General features: G+C 39.9%; 1 protein-coding gene across 4 annotated transcripts in view; it reads right to left on the bottom strand.

Annotated features, from left to right (window-relative positions):
• ASAP2 (ArfGAP with SH3 domain, ankyrin repeat and PH domain 2) overlaps nt 1-24,937 on the bottom strand; it is an 87,699-nt gene that overhangs the window by 50,729 nt on the left and 12,033 nt on the right. For 3 of the 4 annotated variants that reach the window (XM_080585453.1, XM_080585454.1, XM_080585456.1), the window contains exons 2-4: nt 14,148-14,220; nt 10,684-10,829; nt 635-709 (exon numbers count right to left, since the gene is read on the bottom strand). In XM_080585453.1, the coding sequence (XP_080441579.1) occupies nt 635-709; nt 10,684-10,829; nt 14,148-14,220 (294 nt within the window). Of the gene's footprint in view, nt 1-634; nt 710-10,683; nt 10,830-14,147; nt 14,221-19,048; nt 19,282-24,937 lie in introns of all 4 variants that reach the window. The other variant, XM_080585455.1, reaches the window with a different exon arrangement.

Below are 24,937 nucleotides of genomic sequence, written 5' to 3'. Positions count from 1 at the left end.
AGATTACAGAGGCCATTTTTAGTCTGTGTACATTTTCTTTCTTCCTTCAATGTCTTAGAACAATAGCTGCCAGTTGCTTCCTGTTTGCTCAGTAGTAAATGAAGCGTAAGCCAAATAAGACTGTTGGCTATAGGCTTTGAAATTTATTATAAACATATCATCGTTTGAGTTCTAAGTTATTATTATTTCAAATAGGAAATATCCGCAGGGCACAAGTAGGTTTAATCTTTGTTAAGAAAAATGCCATGCTCATTCAGCATAACGTGCATTTCTTCCAAACCTATAAAGTTCCAGGCATGTTTAGAATGCTAAGGAAATATATTGATGAAAATCCTTTAAAACACTATCCCCCTTCACCTAAGTAAGCAACTGTAAACTCATAGTTCTTACACCTCTTTCTCTGCTTATCTTCTGTATCTCAGAACTGCTTTTAAAGCTTCCAAATGTTTTGTATATGTAGTCACAACAGCATGCTGTATGTGAAACCACAAATAGAAAGGATGACTCAATAATAAAAATGCATTATTTTGTTTATTAAGCCAAAAAGATTAAAATCAAATAAAATTAATATATTAGCTAAATGTATTTATTATATGAATGACAATTTTGTACATAAATAAGAATATAAACATACCCCTTTTACTCCTTTCAGATCTCCCTTCAGCAGACTGTCCAACGGAAAAGTGATTATGTTGTTCATATTCTGAATCTATATACAGCAAAAGCACAGCAAAATATTTTAATATAATGCAGCATGTATGTTGCCTCAGTTCACGTTTCAAAAAATTTCAGTAAAAAATCTTACGTATTACTTTCCAAACAATACTTTATGAAGACACTTATCAATACAAGCAGTAATCAAACATGGAGGCAACACCAGTTAATTAAACTTACTCTGCAAACACTATAACCCAAGCCAGCAGGAAACCAGCAGAACTGCTGCTGATGCAAGTACCTCATCGAACAGTGACTGCAAAATGAGACCACTATTTTTAACGTTGCCTGATTTCACTGTGTAAATCATACCAAAACAATTACACCATTTTTCTGCGTTTATGTCTTAGTTCACGAGTATGTTTTAAATCAATCTTGTTTATTTTGCTGTCTCTTCAGGCCCATTCTATAAAATATATCTGCTACTCTCACACAACATGGTAACTTATTCTGACACAAGTTAAGATGAAGAACTCTGGCCTTTAAAATACCACTACTGAAATATTTTGCATGTGTTCTTAGAAGGTAATATATTTACAATTTATCTATCAGTACAAACTGGTGAATAAAGATTTTATGAGGTTTTGTGTAAGCAAGTAATTCAAGAGCAAGCAAGTAATTCAAGATGAAAAAATAAAATCTTAATTTAAAGAAAAAATAAAAAAAAAAAGAAAGTCATGGCTCTAGATAGAGTATCTGTACCATAATATTTTGATAAGGGCAAAGACTGAAGAAAAACAGTATGAATAATACAATAAGTAGCATACACCAGGAAAACAAACACTTCATTTCCAATCCTTTATGATTCAAGGACAATGTTCAAGGTCTGGGTCATAATAGCTAGGCACAGGGTTTAAACTGTAACAACCTGAACAGACTGCACTGAAGAGTAATAGAGTATTTTAGAATCACATTATGGAAAGAAAATCTGATTAACTTTTACAGCAGTGTGGTGAAAGTTGCCTTGGGGTGGGTTTCTGTATTTGTTGTTGTTACTTGTTTTATTAAAATGTGACTTTTTCAAGAAAGAATATCAAAAGTCCCATTCAGCATAACCCAGCCAGAGAAGGAACAACACTAACGGGAACTTCAAGAAAAAAATATTGCCAATTGTGACACTTCAGCCTCCCCAAAATGGAAAAATACAAAGGATATTTACCACTCCACAGTTATTTGGTGTCCTCACTAGAACAACCCCCTGCGCATGAGACCCAGTGGTCCTCATGCCCAGTGATGCTCAAGTGCTATTAAACATTCAAACAAACATGCAAATCCCCAGCCTTTCTCTTCAAAAATACTATTTTACTGTATTTGCTTGAAATTTCAGCCAGCAACCAAAGAGAAAAAGAACATACATAAATTTTAAAGCTTAAAAGAATAGAGAAGATTGAAGAAATAAAGAAAAGCCGGTCTACTAAGTCACTACAATAAATCCCATTTCCCCTCCTCCACCCTACTTCTCCTTCTCCCAGAAAGAGCTGCGGGACTCAACCACAGCCTTTTACAATCAACACGTTAAATTAAAACTCTTTGCGTTTGTTATTAAAATAATTCCTATAAAAACTGAACGAGCAACATGTACACATGCTTAGCTGGCAGGGCTGGAAACCATGCCCTTCCTAAGTTCTCAACAGCACTACAACATCCACACACCAACATAATAATAACAACATATATCCATAACGTACAATTTTATTAACTTTGGACATTAAGAGGTAAGTGAAGCAGCTTAAATCACCCCAAAATTTGGTAAAAATTAAAAACTTCCCGCAGAAGATAGATGAAACACAAACACCCCTACTGACATGGACATCCATAACAGCTATCCAAGAGGAGGAGAAGCAGAAAGAGGTTTCCACATCTAAGTTTTCATCCCATGCAAGATTTTCTACTGTGTTATTCTACTTCAATGCTATGATGTAGTCAAAAAGTCTAACCTAAAGCTCAATGCCTTCATAGCCTCCATTTAATTATTCTTCAAGCGCACATTATCAGGCAGAAACCAAGAGTAAGGCATTTCTCAGCAGCAGTTTCAGGACAAGTTTTTTCCTTAAATCAGAAAAAGAGCAGACCCTCAACTATTAGGTGAGGCATTCAAAGAACATCAACCAGCTTTCAAAACTGCTCTGGATGTTTCCTGGAGATTTAGTTCATGGGGCATGAATGCATGCTCCTAGATACAATGCTCCAGAAGCAACTCTAAAAAAGACTAGGAGCTAAAAAAAAATCTTTTAAAAAGTATGGAGAATGCTTGCCCATTCAAATCAATTCCTTCTGTGTGCTACTACCTGTATGTTGTTATCAGTCCAGCGTATTTATTCCCTGTGGTCCTGCTTTCCTTGCACCAAAGGTAAACATACATAATGCATGACCTTGTCATTATTAGCCTAGTTAGATGAATCATACTTGTTCGTATTTATAAATCATCAAGCAGGATACAGAAGAACGATCTTACATTTTCCCTCTTTCCTGAGAAGCTTAAGCTGAACTATATAAAAATATACACTCATTTTTGGCACAAGGGGAAGCACTAATACGCTGCAGCTCCTTCTCTGTGTGGACACAGAGAGCTAAATGTATACAGCTGCTTCCATTGATTATTTATGTTTCAAAATATTTTTTAAAAAAGACAAAAGAAACATGCACGAAGATGCAGGAAAGCTTCAGAGAAATTAAAGCCATCCTGTGTCAGAGGAACCCTGCAAGTTCCACGTGTGTTTTCTCTCTCAAGAGAGAGAAGAAAGAAATAGTTGACCTGGTTTCCACTTCCAACACTGCCGCTTTGGCAGACTCGCAGTTTTCCTCTGACAGTTTCCAACGAGATAAGATGACAGAGACGGGATAATAAATTAAAACTTCAGAACTTGGAGAAAGCTCAGAGGAGGAGGAGGAGAAATGGCAGGAGGGAGAATGTAAAAATAAACAAACCCGCAGCTGCCAGAAGTGATGGCAGAGGCAACAGACAGGCCAACGTTTGCAAAGCGGAAAGAAGTTTTTCAAGTAGTTTAAGAGCCTAGGGCCAAACACCGGAGTTGTTCGTTTGCCAGCACTCCTATTTATTTTAATGAGGCTTTTTCAGCATAGCTCTGGATACCAGCGCCTGCAGTCCTTCAGTAGGTTTTGTTGTTTTCTAAATCCAAACCAGAAGAAAAAAAAAAAAAGGCAAGTTTTTCACTACTTCAAAAGCTGAGAAGTTAAATGCTTTTCTTAACACAGAGATGAACAGAGTGGACCTTAGGACATTTTCGATCAAACTAAAATTCAGACACTTGCAGGACATCTGATACGGCTCCCATCACGTTACTAAATTCTAGATGCCCCCCTTGTATTCAGTACAGGCTTCTCAACCACCACCTTGGGTGTTTATAAGTGATGGTAGCATTGCCTGTTGATAGGAAAGTAATTATTTTTCTTTTCTTTTTGTTTAGGGCAAGTACTATTGCACCGAATACTTTCCAGTAGTTTTCCCAGTGATGTGTGCTTTAGGGGGACAGGGCCACCAACACGAGCAGGGAAGGAGTGAAAACCCAAAGAAACACTAGCTGAAGTTTGTCTGAACTTTGAGCTTTCAGCACCTAACCACAAGACTTAAGAAAATCATGTAACATAAAAATTTTCAAATTTTTGCAGCACAAACTTTCATCTTCAAACCACGCCACACTCCCACGCATGGTGCTGCTGCCACACAGCACTTGCAAACAACCACTGTGCCACCCATAATACACAAGCTACACACTGGGACCTTCTCCATTAGGAAATGCAAACATAAAATGACAGGAAATACATTTTTTTCCATATATTCTTGAAGGCATAAAGCGTAGAAAAGGGAGAAGAGACTTGAGGTTATTCCAGCCCGCCTTCCTTGCCAGAGGAGAATTCCCAACTGCACACTTTCTAACCTAGGTTAAAACATCTTCCGCTCCTTTCTATGGGCCACTTCATCTAATATTTTTCACAGCGAGATCCCATTTACATGCAATTTATTAAGTTTCTCTTCTGCAAGCTCACAGCTATCTTTGAGCCAAACCATACATTACAACTCTTCTATGCTTTCTTCATAAATCAACCTCTTCAAGCCCTGACCATTTTTTTGTTACTGTCCTCTGAGTTTCTTCCAGTTGGATCAATATCTTTTTGGCAAAGAAATAAAGATAAGGTTCCAGACGGAGCTGAACCCATGCCACGTAAGGAGGAATTATTACTCCTTGCTTTTCCTAGCACCTACAACAAAAAGGCCTGTTGTAATGACTGCACTTTCATATCTCACTGCAAGAGCAAGCTTTAACATCTATTTCATGATCTACATTAAATTTTACATTACTTTAGGATTGTTTCAATCTTTTTAGACCCTTAGATAATTCTGTCTTCAGTAGCTCCTAAAGATAAATTTTAAAAAGACTGAAAATGGAGATCAGTCCTCACATGTCCATATTTTTCTTGATACTACCCTCCATGATTTAGAATATTATTCTGTAAATTCTTCTCTTTTTAGAAAGACGTCTGTAAATCAAACAGTACTCTTCATTCTTCCCCCCTCTCACTATTAAGCCAATCTTTCCTAAAGAGCATCAGTGAAAAACAAAAGCAACACAACCAAAATCACAGAATCTCTGAACGGTTTGGGTTGGAAGGGACCTTAAAAACCACCTCATTCCAACCCCCTGCCATGGGCAGGGACACCTCCCACCACACCAGGCTGCCCAAAGCCCCATCCAGCCTGGCCTTGAACACTCCCAGGGATGGGGCATCCACAGCTTCTCTGGGCAGCCTGTGCCAGTGCCTCACTGTTCTCATAGTAAAGAATTTCTTCCTTATATCTACTGTAGATCTACTTTTTTTTTTAATTTAAAACCATTACCCCTTGTCCTATCACTCCACCCCCTGACAGAGTCCCACCCCAGCTTTCCTGTAGGCCTCCTTTAGGTACTGGAAGGCCTGGGGTCTTCTCCAGGCTGAACAACCCCAGCTTGTCTTCACAGGAGAAGTGCTCCAGCCCCTTGATTATCTTCGTGGCCCTCCTCTGGACTCATTCCAACAGCCCCATGTCCTTCTTGTGCTGGGGTCCCCAGAGCTGAACCCAGTACAGCCAGGTGGGGTCTCACAAGAGCAGAGTAGAGGGGGAGAGTCACCTCCCTTGCCCTGCTGGCCACATTGCTTTTGATGCAGCCCAGGGTACGGAGCGCACATTTCTGACTCATGTTGAGCTTCTCATCAACCAACACCCCCAGGTCCTTCTCCTCAGAGCTGCCCTCAGTTCGTTCTCTGCCAAGCCTGCATTTGCGCTTGTGACTGCCCCAACCCATGTGCAGGACCTTGCACTTGGCCTTGTTGAATTTCATGAGGTTCGCACAGGCCCACCTCTCAGGCCTGTCCAGGTCCCTCTGGATGCCATGCCTTCCATCCTGTGTGCTGAGCACACCACACAGCTTGGTGTCACCAGCAAACTTGCTGAGGGGGCACACGATGCCACTGTCCCTGTCACCAACAAAGATATTCCCCATGCTACATGCAATTCCATAGAGGTACATAAGTTGGGCCACTGACGAAGCTGACTTACTGACTACAGTGGCTGGAATTCCTTTGTGCTGCTCTTTAATCATCAATCTTCAATCATTAATCTTCATGCATAATAACCCCAAAACTCATATATATATGAGATACAGATACATATAGATACATATGTATCTATAGCTTGTTTTACGTACTTAACTAAGATGCCTCCTTCTAAACAAAACATACTTGTGAAGGTTCAGACACCAAATATATTTATAAAACCTTGTGCTGACCTATTATGCTGGAGAGAAAAATCAAGGCATAAAATTCTGTAAGTTCAGCATATAGTACAGAGAAGATAATTCCTTCAGTTTTCTTACTGGTTACCTTTTGCATTTAAGCAAATCTTTCTTCTTACAGTTAAAAAATTAAGTAAAATAGGAGCATATGGTCAAAACAAACAAACAAACAAACAAAAAACGCTATCAATGTCTTTCCATTTCTCCTGGCTAAAAATCCAACAATTATTAATAGAAAAACTTCTCACATGGAATCTCCTCCTTCCAGCTACACAGTGGAGAGAGCAGATTCCAGTCTTCTCAGTTCAGCATGTTTCATTAGCTTTAAATTTAAATGAAAAAGAACGGACAAGAATATGTAGAACAACAACAAATACACAAAATGGAATTTGTTAAATAGCCACTTCATTTGCACAAATCAAATCGCTCTTCAGGGAGTGCTGACAAAGACAGCAAGAAATTACAGATTTTATTTCCTCCTGGCTGAACAGTCTAAGAACATGATTAAAGGAAAAAAATATTTATGCTGTGTAGTGTTTCTCATATTGAAGCCTCACACCTTTATCACTTAGCACTAAATTTCTTAGGAAGACAGAGTAATTCACACTATAAGCAAGTGCCATACAATCCTAACCTACCTGGGAACTGTCAGTGCAACCATTCTGTCAAGAATTAGCACCCAGGTTACCATCAGTAAGAAAAATGTCCAAGAAGCAATACTGTATGTGCCACAAAAAGTACTGTGCTAGCTCTAAAAACGCCTCCTTTACTTATTTTTCATTACCAAAAGACTTTTTAATTGATCAAACTTAAAAACATTTCTAATTCAAAGGAAGTTCAAAGACCACGTATAGCTTGGTATTGGAGCTATGTCTAGAGAAAAAATTGCAGAGTTTATCATAAACTGATCAAAGCAATGTGTTAGGTTAAAGTGAGTAGTTACAAGAACCTGATATGCAACAAACTTCCATTTACGTCTTCTCTTGAAGAAGTTCTATAAATCATTTCAAATTTGAAGAACCATAGCTCTTCAGAAAAGAAGTACAGCAAAACACATAAAAACCCCAACCAATTCCAAGACCTGAATTTTAAATTAAATAGTTTACAGCTGAATAATTTGATTGTAAGAAAAAAACTTCATATTTTAATGAAATATTTTAAAACATTAATGCTGTGATAAGTCCCAGAAAACATCAAAGACTTTTAAGAAACCTTTAAAAATACTAGAGAAAACAAGACCTAAAAAACTCTGTTAAAGTAGAACAACTTGATCTTTCCTTTACCTTACTGATGACAAGTTTAAAAGAACATCTTTCTGCAGAAGCACGTCAGAGCTCCAGCTCTAAATGCCACCCAGACCAAGAGCTGACAGAACACATCAGCTTCCAGAAATAAAATCAAAATATATGACAAAGCAAAACTTGACAGTAGCCCTTAAGCTTTGCCAGTGTTAACAGCTTTGGCATCTGTTCCAGCCTGAACATGTCCTCTCACTTCCCTGCACATTCCCCACTCATTTCAGCTGAAGTCTTCTGTGAAAATTCAGTGTCCTATGAAACTTCAGGGAGAGGTCCATTCAAAACAATACCTTTTATACCGTGGTGTTTTGTTTTTTAAACAGCAGGAGGTTGTATATCACAAGCTACATTTCTGATGAAACTATTTACAACCAAAACGTGTTGGGTGCTATAAGGAAAGACTGGAGAAGAAGGATGTTTTTACTGCCAACACGCTTAAGGCATTCAGAGTTGGATACTTCACAACACCGTGAGAACGCATGGGGCTTGTTTCACATATGGCTATCATTATTACAAAAAATCCTAATTATTTCCAACTACTAGCTAGGACTTTTTATGCTAGTCGATACCCTTGTAATCTTTTGGAAAATTAGACCTACATCAGTCAACTTTTGAACAGATATTTGAAGTGACCAGAGCTACAAACAACTTATTCCAGTGGTATTAATTTCTAATAGGCAAAGTTACAGAGATCAATAATTTTGTTTTAGAATACTTTCATAATTTTGTAATTCTTGTTTATAAGTATGGTATTTTTGAGCAACAATGAAAGTTCTGTCTTCTGGCTTTATATACATATATATCATTTATATATATATATATGTGTGTGTATATATATATATAATTTCAGAGGGAACTCTTCCTAAAAAAAGAAAAGAAATAAGACACCAAACTCAAGGTCCATTATGTTCCTCTATTTCTTCAGTCTTCTCTTTCAGTTTCTGTTTCCAGGAGAAAACAAAAAACTTCAAATCTCAATAATATGAAGCACATCAGGGAAGAGCAGAACCTTACAGAGACCTATCCTTCACCAGACATATCCTTTTAAGAGAGAAGATGCCTCTGTTATGGAAGTGTTAAGAAAAACAAAAATTACATCATGTGTATGTGAAACTATTGTACACTTCAAAAGCAGAGAAAATCAGAGCCACAAATTGAGGAAAAACTGAAGACTTAGCTACTATCTCACAACTTATTCTTTTCTTATATATATGTAAACTGAAGCAAAAATACATAGTTTATAGTAGGAAAGCAGAACATAGGAAAAAAAAGATTTAGAAATATCCTACGGGGAAGATAAACAAGAAGTTATGTCTTGGATAAGACAAACTTAATAAGATGCATCCCACTTCCTATAGACATATATTCTGTTTTTATTTTGCTTTGAAGTTTCTGGAAGAAAAGTTATTCTTGTCAGAAATATTTGGCAAAGACTGTAATTACTGTTTTTGAGAGGACAAATACTTAAGATTTTTGGTAAAACTGCAACATTTTTTGGCTTTTGAAAGTCTTCTTAAAATACAATACATTAAAGGTTTTTCTGGGGAGGGGATGCAGCTTTTAGTAGATTGCTTTTTTAAACCGCACAAACATCACATTTCACAGATTCATGTGTTTAATGAAGTCACCACATTGCAATTAATGTAATAGAGAGAGGGGTTTTTGTCAACAGAAGGTATTAATCAGAAAACCCACTCTATTTCCCCTCCCATATGAGCAGTCTACTGCTGTACAAGAGACTACTCGGGATAAATGACTGACTTGCACTCGATAAGGATCCTTTTATGATAGACAATCTCAGATGCTATTTGTACATCCAGAGATATTCAAATCAATATGACCAACATGAAATACATTTCACTACCAATAAACACATCTGGGGTGCAGTCTCTTTCTCCTCAATATCACGACTGAGTAAAAAGAGGACAGCATCAGGGAACAAACGAGACTGCCCTAAATCACATCAGCTGGAAACATTCCCCAAAGAACTGATTATGACCAGCTGGCTGTAAACTAGACATTTGGTCTAGATTCACAACAGCATCTGATCTGTCCACATCCCATTGATTCAGCAGACACAGATTTTTAAATGTTTGTATCAATCTGGATCACCTCCCTTTCCTTGCTCCTAATTTACTTCCTGCTTTAAGAGTTCCGTGGCTCTACGTAGTCTGGGACTTGTTCAGACATAGCTCTAGCTAGTAGCATGGAGAATCAGAATCTGCTCTGCTTGTGCCCTCTGATTAATATGAAATTGTGGCCGAAAATTCTCCATTCGTAATTAAAATTCCGTTTCTTCCATTTGGCTCCATCCCATTTTGCTCAGTAAGCTAGTAAAACTTTTAAGTCTTTTAAATCTTACTGGCTTCAGTTGCAGGACAGGTCCCCAGTGGATACTATTGTCATTATAGCATTACATTTCATTTCTTCTTCCTGACTCTCTTCTCTGAGATGCAAGAGACTCTCTCTTCCAGGGACACTAAAATGTCCCTTTATAAAAAGTGTGAAAAAGTAAAGAAAAAGCAATGTCAAAACAGAGTAAACCCAGTTGGATTCTACTGGTTTCACATTTTTAAATGAGTTTTGTATGTGCACTTTATAATATGTTAGAACTACTTTGTTGTGGGAAGCATTTAGATGTGAGAATTGTTGGAAGAGGTTTTTTGTTGTTGTTTGGTTTTGAGATTTGAAAGGGGAAAGGCTAAGACACAAGATGTTTTCCCTAAGACAATATTTTTTTTAATATTTATTTATTTATAAAAACAGTGGTTACTAAAACACAAACCATTATCAACTTGAAGAGCTGCTGTAATTCAGAAATACAGGAGCTGTAATGCCATTACAAAGGTAACATGTTTTTCTGCAAGCAAAATTCTTACCAAATTTTTGAAGAGTGCAGTTAATTCCTTTGTAAACACAGAAAACTTTAAAAATGCTGTTCCCAAATCTGGGTCATCCCTGCAAACACAGTTGCCTCCAAATTTCTCCAGTGCTTGTGTGTACTGTTCTTCGTTTTCCACATGAGCTTCAAAAAGAGCAAAACAGGAACATACAGTCAGAAGATAACAGGTTATAAAAAGTACAACTAAATTAAAAAAAAAAAAACAACTTTTCAGAAGTTCAGTTAAGTGCTGTGTGCTGAACAAAGAATCAGGGGGGACCAGGTGTGTTGCCAGAGTCCTGAATCCCTGCAATAGGAGGCAATACAGCAAAGACTCTCAGATCATCCTAGGAATGGACTACAAACATTACAGACGAGGATGAAACCTGTAACCATGTTACCCCTGTTCCAGAGCAGCAGTGGGGATCTGAAGCAAATCCCAGCAGTCTGCATTCCCCATGGGCTGATTGAGTTCTCAGAGCAGTTCATGACCATCACGTTCCCTCCTGAGACAACAAAACCACAAGTTCTGCCCCAGAAGCAGAAGCCTAATGGAGAGCACAGGCTCTGAAGACACGCTTAGGCTGCACCAACGCAAGTCATCCAGCACCCACTTCAGGCTGCTGCTCTTCAGAAAGCTTTGAACTATATGGGTTGTGAGGTTATTCAATCCAGGGAGTTGTTATGAAATCTAGGCCAAAGCAGGTTCCCCCAATTCAAATACAAGGGAAATCTGAGGGGCCTCAGTCGTATCTACTTCTCGCATACCAGGTTACTTGCCAGTGTGGACAGACATCAAAAAAAAATGCCTGACAACATGGCCTAGGGAATAAAAAAGAATTCTGAACCCAAACTTAGTGACCAAGTTAAGCTCAAACACATGAGAAAAGCTTTCTCCAAGTTGATACCTGAGAAAGTTAATGTTGCCTATTTCTTATTCTAGCTCTGACAAATTTCTAGTGCTTCAAAAGAAGTTGAAAAAAAAAAAACACCCTAGAAAACAAATTATGCATGAATAAGAACAAAGGATCCTTCATGGCCATTACATGAAACCAGCAGAAACCAGGAAGACTATTTAGAGAAGATTAATTTTAGTTCAAACAAGCAATGATCCAGTTTAATTTCAGGCCCATTTGTATATGTCAGCAATTTAATAACCAAAGGATTCGTGTTGCAATGTCCTTTCTCCAAATTTCTATGAATTAGTTACACAACCTGCTAAATAAACCTAGTAAGCTCCAACTTCCAAAGCCGCCTGTCTGATCCCACTTCTATTCAGACTCTCAGGAACCATATTTCTCAATCAGCTAGAAACTCGCTTTGATTTCCAATACATGAAACTACAACCCTATGGAGCAGCAGTATAACGTCATGTAATTAAAGACTGCATTGGATATTTGGGTATTGGATATATTGGATACTTGTAGCATTAATTCTATGTGTTTCTGAAACCTTCTGCTACCTGAGCTACAGGGTAAGTTAAGGACGTACAGCTAACGCTGTTGTGTGGCATACATACAGCTGAACACGCTCTGAACAAACTGGCACAGACAGCAAAAACCAGGAGCTGGCACGTTGCAACTCCACCAGTTAATTGTCGTAGTCAGATGTGAAACCAGCAGTTGAAGCACGCTGATGGTTTACCCAAGGAAACAAGAGCTTTCTGTTCCACACAGCAGCCCCCCACACTGGGCCTGGGCTTCTGGCTCTATGCATCAGATTAAAAAGAAGCCAACAAACCAGCAGCTCAGCCACAGTTTTAAACGTTTATTATTATACCCCAGAATGCTGACGGTAGTTGTTGTAGCAATACGATATTGGAGCTGGTACTCCAGCAACACACCTGAAGAGCAGGTAATGGTCTTTTTTTCCCCACAGCACCTGCCCCTAAATACTCTCCTTGCCCTCTGCTATCTTCCTGATAGGCTTTAAAAGTTTTCCTACCAACAGGTTTGGAATCTATCAAAAAAAAAAATTTATCTGAGCCATTTTTTTTGAGGCTTTAAGCTTTTTTTTTTTAATAAGAAACTAAATTATGCGCAAATTGAGATCCCTATCCAAACCTCTACATTCTAAATGGTTTCTAAATTCATACACTTCGAAAACAGAACAGGTACACTTAATACTATGGAACCTATATTAAAAACAAACAACAAAACAAAAACTGTGCTCTTATGAGTGCAGGGTCACAGGTGTTTTTTTTTGTCATAAGGAACCTCAAGTGCTGGCAAGTGGCTGGGTTGGCAATATTTCTGCTGCTGGAAGAGAAACGCCTTCCAACCTTTATTGTCAAGATTGGGCAACATGATCTTAAAAACTATCAAGGTACTGATTTATATACCAAAATGTAGTGATTTTCTACACTACTCTAACAAGTACACTGACTAGCAGGCACAGTCAGGCACCCAAAAATTGTCCACCCAAAAAGAAACAAAACAACAGAGTGTCAAATAAATATGTACTATGGATGACGCAGCTCCATCCAGACGAATGGTTCCAGCTTAAACTGGACCCTGCACAACCCAAAAACTGGCTTCATTAGTTTAGGCAAAAAGGAATTTCCTTTTGATTAGCTGATAAGAATTATGCCACAGTTGAAGTTCTCGTTATAACCTTGTATCTGAACACCATCACGCCCACGAGTTCTGTCAGACATTGGTGGCTCTCCAAGACTGCTGGGCACAGCTATTTTGCATATAATATAGGTTTTGTCAGCTCTAATTGCTAGGAACTGCAAAGGGAGAATAAAACCCAACAAAATGCTGCTTCTTGTTGCTGATGGTCCACAAAAACAAAAGCTTCATTTATTTTTTTTAAAGAAGATAAACACCCAGAACTCCATGCGACCGGGGCACATCTAAACAATGTACACAGCAATAGTTCTTTGTGTTTTTATTTTGTGTCAGAGAAACATCTGACTTTGTACATTAGGACAACAACACTGCAGCTCGTCAGCTGTCTCTTGCCACAAAATTCTCAACACACATAAATGGAAACCATCAGGAAGGCTGATGCTTCAAAAAACAGCAGTGCCAATGCAGCTTCTTATTGCTACCAAAAAGGGCAACTTCACCCCTCAGTGGACGTGGCTCATATGTTTTGTCATTTCAGGTGCTCATCTAACCCCAGTTAAGTTGTTTTCACTGCATGTGCAACTTGATGCAAGCACCTAGGGAGCTGTCGTGCAGCAGGGGTGGCAGAAGAACAGGCAGCCGTGATCAGGGGGAAGGAGCTCCCACTTGGTAGCAGTAAGATATGGCAGGTTCAGCTATCACAAAATTTCACCCTTACTGATCTCACTATTATGCAGCTAGTTCAAGATTGCTATTTCAAACGTAATTTTTTATTTTCTCAGTTAGCCATATAACTCTTTCTGATTCAGTGAGGTGACTGACTTAAATGATCTTCCAGTTTCACCAATATAGGTGAAATATAAACTATAAGGAATTGTTACCTACTTACCCAGACCAGATAAGTTTATGGCTTTGACGGATTTCTTCATTTTATAGAGAACAGTTCGGTCAACATCCAGAGCCTGAAATAAAAGAGAAATTTGAATGTGAAATACTGGATTGGCCTCTGGTAAGCCCATGCCCTAGAAATTTTCTGTACTTACAACACTATTGTGTTAGTTAATTTTATTTCTGTAATTATTAACTTACTTGCAAGCTGCTGCCACTCCCATCCATCCAACCTATTCTGTCCCCCTGTCCACAAAGATCCATCTTCCCTCTTTTACTGGTGACCAGATTCACTTACACCCAGCACCACCTGGATTTATTAATATTTCAAAATGGAAGTATTTATACAGTATCTTCTTCTGTTCAATTATTAAAGAAGCTTACTTGAAATAGTTTCAGCCCATCGTATGTTTTGACATATGATGCTGAAGAAACAAGCAATATCACTTCTCCGGGCAGAATATTAAAAATGGAATTTAATTTCAGTTTTCCTGAATAATTTAGTTAATTAATTGCACTCCCGACCACGTGAACTCTGTGACTGCTGTGCTGAGCAAAATAAATTGCATCTCTCTCAAAAATACAACTTGATCTTTCACACATTTTATCACTACGCAAAGCTTTACCAACACAACATAAAATTCAAGTTCAAATCCCGCCCAGAATTCGCAAGCACTTCTAACCCATTTGTTAGACACAAAGAAGTGGAAGCGAGCGACCATTTTGCTTACTGTAGTGAAATATGGGCAGACCAAAAATATACAATTGTTCTGGAACAAAGAAGCAGAACTATGGTTATGCAAGTGAAATTTGAAAAAGAAATTAAAAAAAGAAAGAAAGAAAACACAAAACTGTGAAGCTGCAAGGAAATCTACATATGAATTCCAGAGATGATGCCTTTAGACCTCACTGAAGAACAATACCGAAAACAACAGATCACATTATGCCAAGAGCTGTTTAGCATGATACATGCTAAAAAAGCCAACAAAAAGCACCAAATCCATTGCAGTTTTCATTCAAAAGGTTTCGGTGAATCACAGCAGCAACAAACATGACCTACTGTTGGTTTATTGTTAATCATTTGTCTAAGACAAATGATGCATAAAAACCAGTCCCCAGGAACCCAACCAATTATTTTAACATACGAAATGTAAAAAGAAAGATTCTCCTTCGTTATTTAAGGTAGCTTTCTTAAAATGAAGCCGTTCAGACCACAAAGAGCTGGGCAACACCTTTGGAGCATTCAGTGGAAACCCACAGGTCTAGATGTTGCCTGACCATTACCGTCAGTGTCACAGTACTGCTATGTCCATTACGAGTTTTACCTTTACAGTTTGCAATTCTGAAGTACAGAGGAAGGTTGGGAAAAAATCCCTAAGAAAGTCCATAAAAGTCACACAGTCACTCACCCACTTTAGCAGGTTGTCTCTTGGAGACAAAAAGAAAGCAGCGTCCCCAGCTACAAGCCTCACAACTAACAGCCCAAAGAGAAGGATGATGGCCAGAGCCTTAAGAGTTGTAGATTCAGTTCCCAGCTCAGTCTCAGATTGGGGTGTGCAGTTGATTAATTACTGAATCCCTGCACCTTAGTTCTGGGAAAAAGAAAAAGGAGAAGATGGTGTTTCTCCAAATAAAGAAGGATAAATGCAGCGGATGGATTTGGAACCACTCACAATACTGCGGTGAGGGCTCCAGACAGACCTAAAGACTCATAAAACCTTCTGGGCCGTGAATGCCCCACTCAGAAAGCACACACTCGCAGCAAGGGAAAAAATAAATCAATTCTGCCTCGACCAAAGCCATCATTTTGGTTTGCCAAAACCTCCCAACCCGGTCCTGCTTCCGCTGGGGTTAGGCAGCAGACCAGACAGCGAACGCCGCAGCACGCTGGTGATGGCAATCCGACTATTTGGGTATGTCAGGAGGCTGGCTCACCCCTACGAATCCAGAACATGCCTGACAGACAGAAAACCCCTCAGAAAGACTGAGGGAACAGAGCAAGCGGACCCTAGGGCCGTACTTTGGTGCACATTTTCTAGATGGGCAGGATGGGCTTGTCGGGTCCTTCCTTCTCCCCTTTCCTGCCCTTTCAGCTGTGCCAGCACAAGGGTTTGTGTGGATGTGTGGAGAACCGCAGCAGAGAACTGATCCCTGCTTAAAGGACACAAGGAAAAAAGTTATTTTTCAGCTGGATCAGCTTTCCAAGTCTGGCTACCAGGCAGCGCCTTTACACATCACCACCCAGCTGAAAAGATGAAGGAAAAACAGGAGCAAGGAGAAGGACCAACACACCTGGGCTGTTTTTCTTCTCCACCTGCTGAAGGAAATCTCCAACGACGTTTCTGAACAAGAATTAAATGGCTGCATGAGTGTAGCGAGCTCTTATCTCTAACAGCTGCTTCCCCCCCATCCCTTAGCATTACCTACGTTAGTCTCAACATTTCTTTTATCTCAACACACGCAATTACCAGGATAAATCAGGTTCTGTCAGTTTAGCTTGTCTGGAAAGTGGAACCACGCTTTGATGTTGATAGTGGACACTGAGTTTGCAGAATGATGCCGAAACACCCTGGGAACTGATATGGCTGAAGCTCAAAGGCTAAATACCACCTTGAGACGAGAGGCTGACTCTGCTCAGCCTCTGCCCAGGCAGATGATCCCACCCAAAGCTATGAAAATCACAGAGGAGTACTCCCAGCAGCAAAGCATCCTGTCCTTGTATCAGGGCAACGTGGAGTCAACCTGTTACCTCTTCCTTCTCCCAGTCCAAAAAAAAAAAAAAAAAAAAAAGGAAGTAATTTGTGACATGCAGTACTCCATAAGAAATCCAAAAGAATACTGTAATTAACAAAACGAACAAATTGTCACAAAATAAATTCTGTTTCCTTCTTTAAAAGTACAGGTGTTTTACTGTTGATTCAAATAATGGTTGTGATCAACGACAACTGGAAGAAATTCAGCAGTGGGGACTGCAAAGTCCTTTAACCCAGGGCACAACACATAAACAAACTGGGAGATCAGTCAGAAAAAAATAAGGAGAATAAGGACTTTGGTTTACCAGAGGATTGCAGAACGACCCCAGGGTGCCAAAGAGACGTAGCCATGATAAAACAAACCATGAAGATGTAAGAGGTCACCTTCTTCCACCAAAGACAAGGAAACAAACAAGTCACTGAATGCTACATACCCTTCAAAATGCAAAAAGTGTAGGTCCAAAATGTTGGTCTAGGCAGCTTACAAATCTTTCCAAACCAGTGCATTTCTGAATCTGATAAACGCTTCCAGAAAAATTACACATACAAATGGGAGGCAATACAGGTGCTGCTTTCATCCACCAGTATGGGAAGCATGCAATTGAATCAAGTTTTTCTTGAACTTCTCTTGGTTTTATGATTAGCTTAGTGGGAATAAGTGATAGAAAACTTAAAGTCAGACAGATCAAGCCCCTCGCCAAAGGGAAGCAGCACACATCCCTGGCATGAGACGCATTATAAGTAAAAAAAAATCACAAAATGTAGGAAGAGCAGGCAGGCTGCCTTCCTGAAAGGATCCCCAGTCACCCAGGGGTGTTGGGCTATTGCCTAGGGAATGACCAAGAGGATATTGTTGGGTAATATGGTCCTGAGTGACCAGACCTGGTGCTTCTTCGGTCACCCTGTGACTGTAGCCTGGTCCCTCTGGCCTTGAAAGGGTCCTACCTAAATTCCTTAGTGGTGGTAACAAAGAAAAAGGGATAAACACCCAGAAATACACTGAAAACTCACGTCAGCGTAAGAACAGCTAAATGAAAGCTATACGTGAAAGAACTGCAGCTGCAAATTGGGAAAAACAAATCCAATCCTGGAAAACCTTCTGAATGGGAAAAAAAGCGTAGAAATCACCAAGCCTTTTTAAGAGGGACCTGAATAAATTTATATAGGATTTTATGATGGTTCCACAGTGCTAAGGAGACAAACTTGCCACTGTACAAGGTTTCTTCTAGTCCTCCCCTCCTCTGTGAAAGCTTTTAATTTAAATACATTATTTAAAGAGGGGCTCTGTACACCTACAGACTGGTGGATGAAGTACTGGAACACTTCCTATCTCTAATACTGTATATTTGCTTATAGTCCCCAAAAATGGGGAGAGGCCTGTGCCCTGGTTTTTGTTTAGATGAAGGATGTTGCCCCCATTAACAACCAGTGATTCAAAGCAGTCCTTGCAGCATAAAATTTTAAAATGTGAGCTCTTTGTCTTTAGTTCCGCTCTTCATATTTTCTCATCCTTTCCTTTGTCCAAATCTTATCACATAAATCAGTTTAAATATAGCTGCAGCTTCGTCGTATTTTCAATTGTGAATGCAGTATTCCCCTTTCATAAATCCGCACACCCCACAGCAATGCACACACGCACGTGCCAAAACCTCTCCTCCCCTCATTCACTCGCTTTGTGCACTTCCCTACAGAGTCAGAGCAGTGAAATTTAAGATGGCTTCTGATGTGGCATATCCTAGCATTTCTCTTACCCCTTTACAATGCCCAGGAAACCTCTGAACCAGAAGAAAAGTAACCGTGTAATTCATGTGGTGGGATCATTTTCTCCTCTCATTTAACGTTTCCAGTTTCAACTCAGAAAAAAACCCTCTCTCTATTGCAAGACTGTTTATTTTGGCATCTGTTTATTCCAGCACAATATATTCAAAGAGGCCAGATAAATTATTTTCGTGCTCCCACTCGGTTTCTCCTGATGAGCGCTCAGACTTCCCTCTTGTTAAAAATAGCAAGCACAACTTTGATTTATGAAAAAAAAAAAAGAATGCCATAGATAGGGTACATTAGAGACGAAGACACATTACTGCAGAATTGGTGATGTGTGCCATAAACTGCAACCAACTCCAAGCGACCTTCTCCACCGTGCCCTTACCAGCATGATATTTTTCTGAGCACAGTATTTGGGTCTTCTGGTCATTTATTTTTATGTGACTTCTGATGCTCATCTTGCTCATCATCCTCAGGTACGCTTCTTTTTAAAGCAGGATCTAGGTGGTGTTGCTGTAGCATCTCGAGATCACAGACAACGTTTGAGAGCAGCCCAAAAGAAATAGGCTATGATCAGCTGGTGTGGATCTTGTTCTCTTGACATGAGTTTCAAGGTTTCTAAATAAAGGGCAATATCAGATTAAAATAAACGAACATGAGGAATTAATTATGAGCTTGGTACTCGTATCAGCATTTTCCTTCAAAATGCATAGCTAATCCCTTCAAATGCCATAAAATTTGATTTAGTGTAAAAAGTCCTTGACCTTACAATCCACAATGACTACACAGTGAAAAAGATCACATAACGTGTTCTCTCCAGTTGAAATATCTAATTTCTCATTTTCTTGCTGTATCTTCAATTAGTTTATTCCTCTGAGCCACTAGCACACATGCTCACATACAACAATCACACAAAAGTTTTGTTGTTTTTGTTGTTGTTGCTGTTTTTTTCCCCTAGCTAGTTATGGTTAACATGTTGGCACCCATCACAAACACACTTCGGCCACATCGCTGCTGCGATTTCCCAAGGGATTCAGTAACACAAGCTTTAGGTATTTGGAGCGCCACAGACGGAAGACTTCAAAATGACAAAAAGCAGATGAACTTCTGAAGCCCATACATTATAACTGCAGAAGCAGCTTTTTTTTTCCTTCAAGCTAAAGAGAAGGAAGCACAGCTTTTAAAATCCTACTGCGCACTACGGCTGAGAGAGAAGGACTCAAGTAGCACTGACTGCTCAGCAGCAAAGCTTTGTTCCCCGTGTAGGAACCAAGTCCAGCTTCACTTGCCAAGGGCCAATTTCCATTTTAGCAGCTTCAAAGCTTTCTATTGGAACAAAGAAACGTGCCAGCTCATTAGAACCAAACCCATCTTCCTAGGGAGAAAGCAGTCCTAGGTTAGTGAAACTTCCCGAAATGCTATTCAATGTCCTAATTTGTAAGCCACTATCTGTCCCAATAAATTAAAATAAAAACAACAACAAATCTGTTCAAGCCCATTTCACCTTGCCTAGGAGGACTTCAGCCCATTGGGAAATACAATGCTCAAACATTTCACTGCTGCTTCCCAAGAGGAACCTCAAAACTAGCATCAGTCTGAAAATCTACATTGTCTAAATGGGTCTGTGCAACAGGCAGGGTTCTTTCTCCTGGAAGGGAGGGTGGTTCAAATTATTAACATATTTAATAAATTTCAGGCTGACTAAAAAAAAAAAAGAATGTATGATTTGCTCTTTTTGAATGTGAGGAAAACAAGCTGCTCTATTTTTACCATATTTAACTGGGGGAGGAAAATAAGGCACAAACTGAGTAATTACGCGTCCTAAAGAAGAATTTGGCACCTTTCACAGAACCAAGGGATATGGGGAAAACAAGGGCAGTAGTAGCATAAACTGCCAGCCATGGGCTCTACTGGTTAGATGGTCACTTGGAAGCTAGGAAGAAGAGTTGGAACTTGAAAGAAGAATTCAAACATCTTTTATGCTGGATTCACCAAAGTTTGGGTCTTTTTCTTACACAGGTGCCCTTATACCAGTGCTTTATACAATTTTGGCCCAGAAAATCATTATTTTTCTGTAGAGGCACAGAAAACTAGCCACAATGGGGCAGATCAGCAGTCCATTTAACTTGATATCCTATCTCAGGGGCGGCCAACTATGCATGTTTGGGGCAGCAACCAAAGGGAGGCACACATCCATCCCTCCCCAGGACAATCTCCTCGATTCCAGCGACCATTATAAAAAGAAAAGCCTGAGAGATGCCCGAGCAGCAAACACTGCAAGAGGAAAAGAGGAGGAGAAAGAGGAAACCAAATTTTCAGTCTCCACACGCGGGCAAGAAAAGACAATTCGACTTCTTGAAGCCCAGTCCGAGCGCTCGCGTGCCCGTCCGGCCGCGTGCAGTGGGAAGTCGTGAGAGAGGAAGGGGAAGGAGGAGGCCTTCATCTTTGCTCTTTTTTTTCTTTTCAAACTTCAAACAGTGGGAAGTCTCTGCTACATTCCATTCTTCTCACCCACAGAAGTTTCATTTTAGAAAGGCTAAAATTAACTATTTCACAATTTGGGTTATTTGAACCTGACTTTGTGCAGTCTCAAGATAATCATTTTTTTTTTCCTCTTTAATTAATCTTTCTTCGTGTTTTTTCCCCGTATTGTACATTTAACTAACAAATACAATACAGTGTAACATATCAAATTTAGATCCAATATAAACAATCACGTTAACCATTATATCTTTAAAGCAAAATCTAACCTCACCTTCAGTTTCAGTAATTTGCATTGAAGTATCGGGCTACTCCACAGCCATAAGTCATTCTGTATGTCACGCGTTCCCGTATTTCAGGATAAATAATAATGCCAGAGGCTGCTGTGAATGCTGAACCCAAAGAGGAACGGCCTTCCCAGAGCCAGTTAGTGAGGAAAAGAGAAGGGCTCCAAGAGTTACCATGAAGAGACAGAGCAAGAAGCAGCTCTTGTATTTCAGGACCGCTCTTATCTCTAAAGTAACAGCAGCAAGGTTGAATACTCACGCCATACCAGCAAGTGCAATCTCGTGACATTTCTGGCCCACCTTTGCAGGTAATCTGGTATTGCTCTAATTATTCCTCTCTGACTCAAAAGATCAGAGAGGCCCGCAGCTATTTTAGCCCAGTTTGTTGTTTTTCTACGAGAAATTAACTCTGCACTGCTGCAATCTGCTTTTCTCTTATGAAAGGTGGAAAAAGGGGTCCTAAATTCTGTCACCCCTCCAAACTCCTCTCTCCGTTCCCTTTGTTTTATGTCATTTCCTCTCTCCATGTATGAGTTTTGCCTTTCCCTTTTTGAAGCCCTATCCCGTTCCTGTCCGCTGACCAGCCCCTCTCTGAACGTGCTGGGTGACTGATACAAGGGGGAAAAAGCCTCGCTGGCAAAGTCTAGGGCAAAGCCCCATGTTCTGGTAGAAAAATAAAAGAATATCATTTTGAGTAACTTCTTTATGTGGAGTGTACATGTGAAGGATTGTTCCAAAATACCGTATTTTACAATAGCTGTGACAGTTCACTTTCACATATAAGCTCTTAGGCTTGAGACACACCAACTTCAGAGACTGTGAGGCATTAAAAGGGATGGGGTTTGCTGCAGAAGTGTCCCTGCTAAGCCCCTTGCCACAAACACGTGATTTCCACAGCATCTGGGTTTGTGGTTCTTGTGGGCCCAATGCCGAGGCCATCTGTTGGAACCAGTCTATCTGGCAGAAAACACGTAGGCTCTAAATTTCTGTGCTTACAGCCAAGGGCATGCGTGGTGGAAGGAGGTAACACCATCGCCCTGGGAAATTAATACTTGTAAGGAAAAGGCAATTCTGTTACAGAGGTAAAAGATGGGAAACTTTGACACTGCCATACACCAACACACTTGAGCACAATGTTGTGTTTTAGTAAAAAATCAAGTCATTGTACAAAGTCAAGCAAGTGATCCCTAAAAATCTGAATTCTCCATGAAACTGTTTCTATCAATAAATAGAAACCTTAAACGAGAGGTTCAGACTCTACAAAGAACTGGTTGTCACCACAAGTCACCACACCACACTGCTGCACAGTGAGCAAAAAAGGTGCACACTCCCCAGTCAAGTGCCCTGTGCTTCCCCTGCTACATAAAGTTGGAAATGCAACAGCAAGGGAAGCAGGGGGCAGATACGAAGCATTTTTGTTTAATAAAGCCTCCTGCCTAAGAAAAAAGAATGGAGATATCTTACTTGAACCAACTGTTTCTCCAGAACACATCCACCCCCTGCTTTATGTTGTAGTGAGAAATATAATCCCTATTTACCTTCTCTTTTAACAATTTTACCACCCAAATTGCAGCTATCTGCTTTAAAAGCCAAGACGAGCAGATTTCGAACAGAGATCTCATAAGCAAAGACCCGATGCACTTACTCTTTACAGTGGAACATTTTAAAAGAAAGGATGTGTAAATAAAACTCTCATTTTTTTTTATTTCTTAATATTCAAGTTGCACTAGCCAATTGCTGACATCCATACCCACATATTTAATACTGTATGCTTCAACAACCTAAGATGCAACATTATGTAAAATAAAACAACATTTTTTCAAGGATCACGCTTCTGAAGACCAAGTTCCTGCGTTGAACAGCCCAGTAAGCTTCGGCACCCCTTTACCGGAGGTGAAACGCTGCCATCCTTGTCCCGCGGGGGCACTGCCCCAGCTTTGTGTTCACGTTTCTGTCTGCAGCCCCCAAAGCCCTTCACGGTTCAGAGCCCAGCTGCTGGGAGAGGCTGATCCTCGCTCGGTATCGTTGCTTTTGCGGATTTCTCAATTCAGTGCTCTTTTCCCTAGGATTAAATCCTTTCATACAGCATCAGAACCAACAAGAATTAATCTTTGCAGAACGTAATGCCCTTTCACACAGCACACGATGAGCTTTTTGAATAGAGAAGTTTGAGTTTTAGATGGGCATAATCAGCAAATGAAACAATTTTCAGGTACTCAAAGTCCCCTTATCAGTGGCCTGATTTAGTTTCAGTCTTCTTTCAATCTCTCTACATAAACCAGGCAGATATCCCAGCTGCAATCCCTACAAAATAATCAAAAACTAAATAGTAAGATTTCCCTATGTATGATGCACTTAATCTACCTTAAAAATGAGAACCTCTGTGGTATGTGCGTACAGAAACTGGATGCAATAAAGTGACCCATCGCACCCCACCCAGCACTTCTTTGGCTCTAATTTATTTATGAAGTAATTCTAAGGACTGGAAATTAACCAAGAAAAGAAAAGGGCCTACAGCAATGTAGCACATTCAAACCTCTATCTTAGCAGGCTTCTGAGAACTTCTCAACAGAAAGAGAACCACAGAATGGTTTGGGTTGGAAGGGACCTTAGAGACCACCTAATTCCAACCCCCTGCCATGGGCAGGGACACCTCCCACCACACCAGGTTGCCCAAAGCCCCATCCAGCCTGGCCTTGAACACCTCCAGGGATGGGGCATCCACAGCTTCTCTGGGCAGCCTGTGCCAGTGCCTCTCATAAAGAATTTCTTCCCTGTATCTAATCTAAACCTACCCTCTTTTAGTTTAAAGCCATCACCCCAGTCCTATCACTCCACCCCCTGACTTGGAGTCTCTCCCCAACTCTCCTGTAGGCTCCCTGTAGGTACTGGAAGGCCACTAAATAAACAATCAAGATCTGTATTACAAACATCTTTGGCTTATATATATGTGACATATGTATATATATAGGAGGTGAAAGGGAATATAAGGCACACAAACTTTGTCCAGCTTAGGACACTCCTGGAACTTTTAGGGTACCATATTCCTACAAGGAATGGCAGATAACTAGAGGGGATTCAAGAGACAAAGACAAATCACCTCGACAGTACCAAATCTCCCTAGGAAACACTGCACAAGCTGTTAAAATTAGGATACTGGCAGCATCTTAATTACTACAGTTTTGTTTTCTTTACTGATGAGTTGCTTCCTTTTACATTTTAATGCATTTTGTACAGTTGCACTTGCCAGTTCTGACATGAAAGCACGGTGTCCAACGATAAAACTAATTTTCTCCTGAACCATTATGGAATTATTTCTGTTTTACAGCACGGTCTGGACTTCAGCCTGGGATTTGCACTTCCCCCCCCCCCCCCCATAATGCAGGATATCTATCGCCTTTGAAAATCTCTGCATGGTTTCTCAGCGTTAATACATTTTTTCCAGTGAAAGAGTAACTGCGTGACAGCGTAATTAACAACGGCTAACACAAATAAAAGATTAGCCC

Source organism: Anser brachyrhynchus (genome assembly GCF_964034855.1).
Source record: "Anser brachyrhynchus genome assembly, chromosome: 3".
Taxonomy (NCBI): Eukaryota; Metazoa; Chordata; class Aves; order Anseriformes; family Anatidae; genus Anser; species Anser brachyrhynchus.
This window is presented reverse-complemented; position numbering and strand designations above follow the sequence as displayed.